Source organism: Nerophis ophidion, linkage group LG21 (assembly GCF_033978795.1).
Source record: "Nerophis ophidion isolate RoL-2023_Sa linkage group LG21, RoL_Noph_v1.0, whole genome shotgun sequence".
Taxonomy (NCBI): domain Eukaryota; kingdom Metazoa; phylum Chordata; class Actinopteri; order Syngnathiformes; family Syngnathidae; genus Nerophis; species Nerophis ophidion.
The window spans coordinates 35,199,368-35,205,415 of record NC_084631.1 but is presented as its reverse complement, the minus strand read 5'-3'; the positions used below and the strand labels follow the sequence as shown (position 1 = coordinate 35,205,415).

Here is a 6,048-nt window from a genome sequence, read left to right as displayed (position 1 = left end):
TAAAGGCAGTGCCGTTAAGGCACGCCCCCAATATTGTCGTCCAGGTGGAAATCGGGAGAAATTCGGAAGAATGGTTGCCCCGGGAGATTTTCGGGAGGGGCACTGAAATTTGGGAGTCCGGGAAAATCGGGAGGGTTGGCAAGTATGAGTATTAGCTCTAATGTTAATTTCATATCGCCTCAAAGGCCAAATTTGGCCCGCGGGCCAGAGTTTGACACCCATGATTTATATGTACAGAAAGTCTATAGAAGGACAAACACCACCATCTAGTGGTGGGTTGGCGGTATTGCAGATTTGCCTTAATAAACCAACAATCCCTCTTCTCTGTCTTGCAGGGTCCAGGCCCTTTTCTGGCGGGAAAGACATTTTCAATGGCTGATGTCCTTGTTTTCCCAGGCATTGCCTACGCGTTCCACTATGGGTACGATTTGTTTTTTTGTGTTCCACAATCTTTTAAGCATTTTAATACAATATCCGTCTTAATTTTTATTTATTTTTAGGTTGTGTCCTAAAAGTTACCCGTACCTGGCTGAGTACTACAATCATTTGAAGGCTCGGAAGAGCATCAAAGACACGTGGCCTTCAACTTGGGAGGAAGGAAAAGAAAGCAAACTCAAAGGCATCTAAAATTGCCGTTGTCGTGGCTTGAGCAGCCCTTTGAGATACTAGTGACTTAGGGCTCTATAAACAAACTGATTGAAAATGGATAACAAACATTTTAATAAGACCGCTCTTTGTATCGCACTACAATAGCATGTTGTACTGTGGTTTATTAGCTGCTTTTGTGCTATAAAAGTCAATAAAAAGATAACTTGGACATGAAAGTGCGATTGTGCAACCATTCCTGTGTGCTAAAGGTCCCCAACGCACCATTTTTTTTTTTTTTTTCCCTCCTGATCATGTGGTTGTAGAGACATTATGTAATCGGGCTCAAATAACGCTTCCAAAACTTTATGTAATAGAAGTTCAACTTCCTTGACTAAAAACAAAGTAGGTATTTATTTATTTTTGACTAAATGTATCATCAAGGATAAAAAAAATGTTTTATAGTACAATTAAAATGTTGTATTGTCATCCATCCATTTTCTACCGCTTATTCCCTTTCGGGGTCGCGGGGGGCACTGGCGCCTATCTCAGGTACAATCGGGCGGAAGGCGGGGTACACCCTGGACAAGTCGCCATCTCATCGCAGGGCTGTATTGTCAAAATAATCTTAAATTAAATACATAAAATATATATATATATATATTTCAGATTTATAATTTTTATTTATACGCTCTTACACAATATTTCTGTGGCTTCATGAATTAAATACTTCAGCTTTCTTGACTCAAAAGAAAAGGTATGTACTTTATTTTTTGATAAACTGTCATTTATTTTCTACGACATGTACCATAAAATATTTGTTTTCATTGTTATAGTCCAATTTTTATTTTGTATTATCAAATTATTTAAATTGAAAAAAAGAATACAATAATCAATTTTTTGTATTTATTTATAATGTCAATTGTTATACTATATTTCTATTTTTTAATCAACTTATTTATTTTCTACAAAATTTGCCATTCAAAATATATTTACATTGTTGTAGTACAGTTTCTATCATTTATTAATTTTAGGGTTTATTTAAAACATGCTTGCAATCACATTGTTTTAAATTTCTCTTTTTATCATGTTCGAAAAGTAGTAGGAAGCTTTTTTAATCCAACCCCTTTAAAGACCATTTGCTGACACTTTTATTTACTTCCTGTTCTCCAAAAATAAACAAATAGTGAAGTAAGAGCAAACAATACTTAATCTGATGCAAGAAAATATACAAACCCTGTTTCCTTATGAGTTGGGAAATTGTGTTTGATGTAAATATAAACAGAATACAATAATTTGCAAATCATTTTCAACCCATATTCAGTTGAATATGCTACAAAGACAACATATTTGATGTTCAAACTCATAAACATATTTTTTTGTTGTTGCAAATAATCATTAACTTTAAAATTTGATGCCAGCAACATGTGACGAAGTTGGGAAAGGTGGCAATAAATACTGATAAAGTTGATGAAAGCTCATCAAACACTTATATTAAACATCCCACAGGTGTGCAGGCTAATTGGGAACAGGTGGGTGCCATGATTGGCTATAAAAACAGCTTCCCAAAAAATGCTCAGTCTTTCACAAGAAAGGATGGGGGCGAGGTACACCCCTTTGTCCACAACTGCGTGAGCAAATAGTCAAACAGTTTAAGAACAACGTTTCTCAAAGTGCTATTGCAAGAAATTTAGGGATTTCAACATCTACGCTCCATAATATCATCAAAAGGTTCAGAGAATCTGGAGAATTCACGTAAGCGGCATGGCCAGAAACCAACATTGAATGACCGTGACCTTCGATTCCTCAGAAGGTACTGTATCAAAAACTGACATCAATCTCTAAAGGATATCACCACATGGGCTCAGGAACACTCCAGAAAACCACTGTCACTAAATACAGTTCGTCGCTGCATTTGTAAGTGCAAGTTAAAGCTCTACTATGCAAAGCAAAAGCCATTTATCAACAACATCCAGAAACGCCGCCGGCTTCTCTGAGCCCGGGATCATCTAAGATGGACTGATGCAAAGTGGAAAAGTGTACTGTGGTCTGACGAGTCCACATTTCAAATTGTTTATGGAAATATTCGACATCGTGTCATCCGGACCAAAGGGAAAGCGAACCATCCAGACTGTTATCGAAGCAAAGTTCAAAAGCCAGCATCTGTGATGGTATGGGAGTGCATTAGTGCCCATGGCACTAAGGTACTTGGGGCGGCATGGCATAGTGGGTAGAGCGGCCGTGCCAGAAACCTGAGGGTTGCAGGTTCGCTTCCCACCTATTGACATCCAAAGCGCTGCCGTTGTGTCCTTGGGCAGGACACTTCACCCTTTGCCCCCGGTGCCGCTCACACTGGTGAATGAATGATGAATGAATGAGGTGGTGGTCGGAGGGGCCGCAGGTGCAAACTGGCAGCCACGCTTCCGTCAGTCTACCCCAGGGCAGATGTGGATACAGATGTAGCTTACCACCACCAGGTGTGAATGAATGATGGGTTCCAACTGCTCTGTGAGCGCTTTGAGTATCTATCAATAGAAAAGCGCAATATAAATCTAATCCATTATTATTATTATTACAAAGCATAGGTAACTTAAACATCTGTGAAGGCACCATTAATGCTGAAAGGTACATACAGGTTTTGGAACAACATGTGCTGCCGTCTTTTTAATGAACGCCCCTGCTTATTTCAGCAAGACAATACCAAGCCACATTCAGCACGTGTTACAACAGCGTGGCTTTGTAAAAAAAAGAGTGCGGGAACTTTCGTGGCCCGCCTGCAGTCCAGACCTGTCTCTCATCGAAAATGTGTGGTGCATTATGAAGCGTAAAATACGACAGCGGAGACCCTGGACTGTTGAACGACTGAAGCTCTACTTAAAACAAGAATGGGAAAAAATTCCACTTTCAAAGCTTCAACAATTAGTTTCCTCAGTTCCCAAACGTTTATTGAGTGTTGTTAAAAGAAAAGGTGATGTAACACAGTGGTGAACATGCCCTTTCCCAACTACTTTGGCATGTGTTGCAGCCATGAAATTCTAAGTTAATTATTATTTGCAAAAAAAAATTAAGTTTATGAGTTTGAACATCAAATATCTTGTCTTTGTATTGCATTCAACTGAATATGGGTTGAAAATGATTTGCAAATCATTGTATTCTGTTTATATTTACATCTAACACAGGGGTAGGGAACCTATGGCTCACGAGCCAGATGTGGCTCTTTTGATAACTGCATCTGGCTCTCGGATAAATCTGAGCTGAGACTGTTAAAAATAATGTTCAAAATATAAAACATGCTCATGCATTTGAATCCATCCATCCTTTTTCTACCGCACTTGTTCAAGAAGTTGCAATAAGGGTAAGAAGTGATTTATTTATTATCGGTTAGTTTAGGGTTTGCCCTCCTGGGGGTTCTTCAGACATGAGAGCCTGTTTCAGTGCTACAATATTTTTTTATTTTTCAATAAGTCTCTCAGTTGCTTTCCAGCAATTGTCTTTTTCCTCTTTTGTTCTCGCTCGCACTCTGGCTCCAGCCCCAACCCCGTCTCTCCTCCTGGCTGCTGCTTATAAATTAGATAAAAAGGCCCAGGTGGGCCTTCTATGCACCTGTTGCTAATTTCGAGGCTGGTCCTGGCAACAACACGCTTCGCTGCAGTCCCGCAGGCCACGCCCCCTTCACAGTTAGCTTCAGAATAACAATGTTATTACAAAGACTAAGAGACCTATTATAATCTAGAAATGTTGGTCTTACTTAAAAATGCACGCGATTAGTTTTGTTCAGTGTTGAAAAAAATATTATACGGCTCTTACGGAAATACATTTTAAAATATTTGGATTCCTGGCTCTCTCAGCCAAAAAGGTTCCCGACCCCTGATCTAACACAATGTCCCAACTCATATGGAAATGGGTTTTGTACATTTTTAATAATGGATTTATTTTTTTGAAAATTTTCTTTTCAATTCTTGCACTCTTATTCTGTTTTTTGTGGCGGGCTACGGCCAACTAGGTGGATGAGAAGAGAGGAGAGGGTACATTTAGGGCCCAAATTAAATGAATAATGACCCCAGAAGATGAGGTACACAAATGCTTGTAAGACTTTCAAACATCCTCCCAGCTAACTTGAAGGAGGCTTAGAACTTATCCAAATATTGGCTGTTAAAACGTCTTCAGGGTAAGTTTGACAAAAGCGATATGACCATGCCTGCATGTATTTTTCTGCTTTATGTTATGTTTTAGTGTCACTCCCTGAAAACCACTGGTTTGGTTTATATAGACTACAGTAACACCCAATAGGTACATTAATTGGTTATTTTAATTCAATCAGGTTTATGTAATCAGGATACAAAAAGAAAACTAATCCTGTACAGTTACAGAAAAATATGTAAAAAAGATGCCACAATCGGGATTACTAGCAGGATTACAATTTAAAATACATTTATTGTATATTGTGTATTTTTCTGCTATTGTGTATTTATTTATCCAAGTAGTTAGTTGTGCATTGAAAATAGTGACCTTTTCATATTGTTTGCTTTGTTTGATGTATGTTTGGAGGGATTGGAGAAAAATAGTCTTGGAAAAAAAAATACTCAAAATAACCAACACAAAATAATTTACCATAACTTGAAAGAAAAAGAGAAACTCCAGATTTCGGCCATTTTTGCAAGTTTTTGCGAGTTATGCACGTAATTATTGGATGAAAGTAAAGTTGTGTTTCCTTACTTAAGGCATAATTAAGAAGCTTTGCAGCGACCAATCAAATGACCGAATGAAGCTGAGATAGGCAAAAGGGACAAGCGGTAGAAAATGGATGCATGAATGGAGTAACAATTGCTTTCATCCCATTGATTTTTTTGAACGTTGATGCTCCAGTTAATCTAATTTTCAGGGAATGTATAGGATAGGCAAATATAAACCTTGGCTTCAGCCTATTATTTTTCTTTTCTTTTTGTGTGCAAATGATTGTTAAATATGTATAATCTGACGTTAAACTGATCACACAAAATGGTTGATTATATCACCGTAATAAACGTATTTTATTAATTAATTCATTCTCTTAATATGGCAAAGTAATGACGTAATATGACCCTCCCTAGTGGGCCTCTGATTGGCTCTGACCATGTCTGTGACCCAGACCGCTCTGGCTGCAGTGCCCTCTACTGGTTGTTCAGGGGAGCGTTTAGGTCACATTTATTTGTACATCTGGTTTGTGGTAGGAATGTCTCATCGACACAAAAGCAAAAAAGGGATCCACATATGCAAATTTGATACAAATAAAACTCGAAATCTAGCATATTTATATTCAAATCTCAAAATATTTACAAATACACATTTGTAAATACAAATTCTTGATTTATTTGTATGTCACATTTTTATATTTATAAATTGTATTTCTATACATTTTCAAATCTCGATACGCGTTTAATGATACAAATTGATTATTTATTTGTATATCACATTTTTATTTGT

The 6,048-nt window shown here is 37.5% G+C and overlaps 1 protein-coding gene across 1 annotated transcript in view; it reads left to right on the top strand.

Moving 5' to 3' along the window:
* The window catches only part of LOC133540043 (glutathione S-transferase A-like), a 9,596-nt gene extending 8,772 nt beyond the window's left edge, over positions 1-824 (top strand). The window contains exons 5-6 of the mRNA XM_061882518.1: positions 336-421; positions 501-824. Of these exons, the coding sequence (XP_061738502.1) occupies positions 336-421; positions 501-627 (213 nt within the window). The 3' untranslated portion in view covers positions 628-824. The remainder of the gene's footprint in view (positions 1-335; positions 422-500) is intronic.
* The last annotated feature ends 5,224 nt before the right edge of the window (positions 825-6,048 follow it).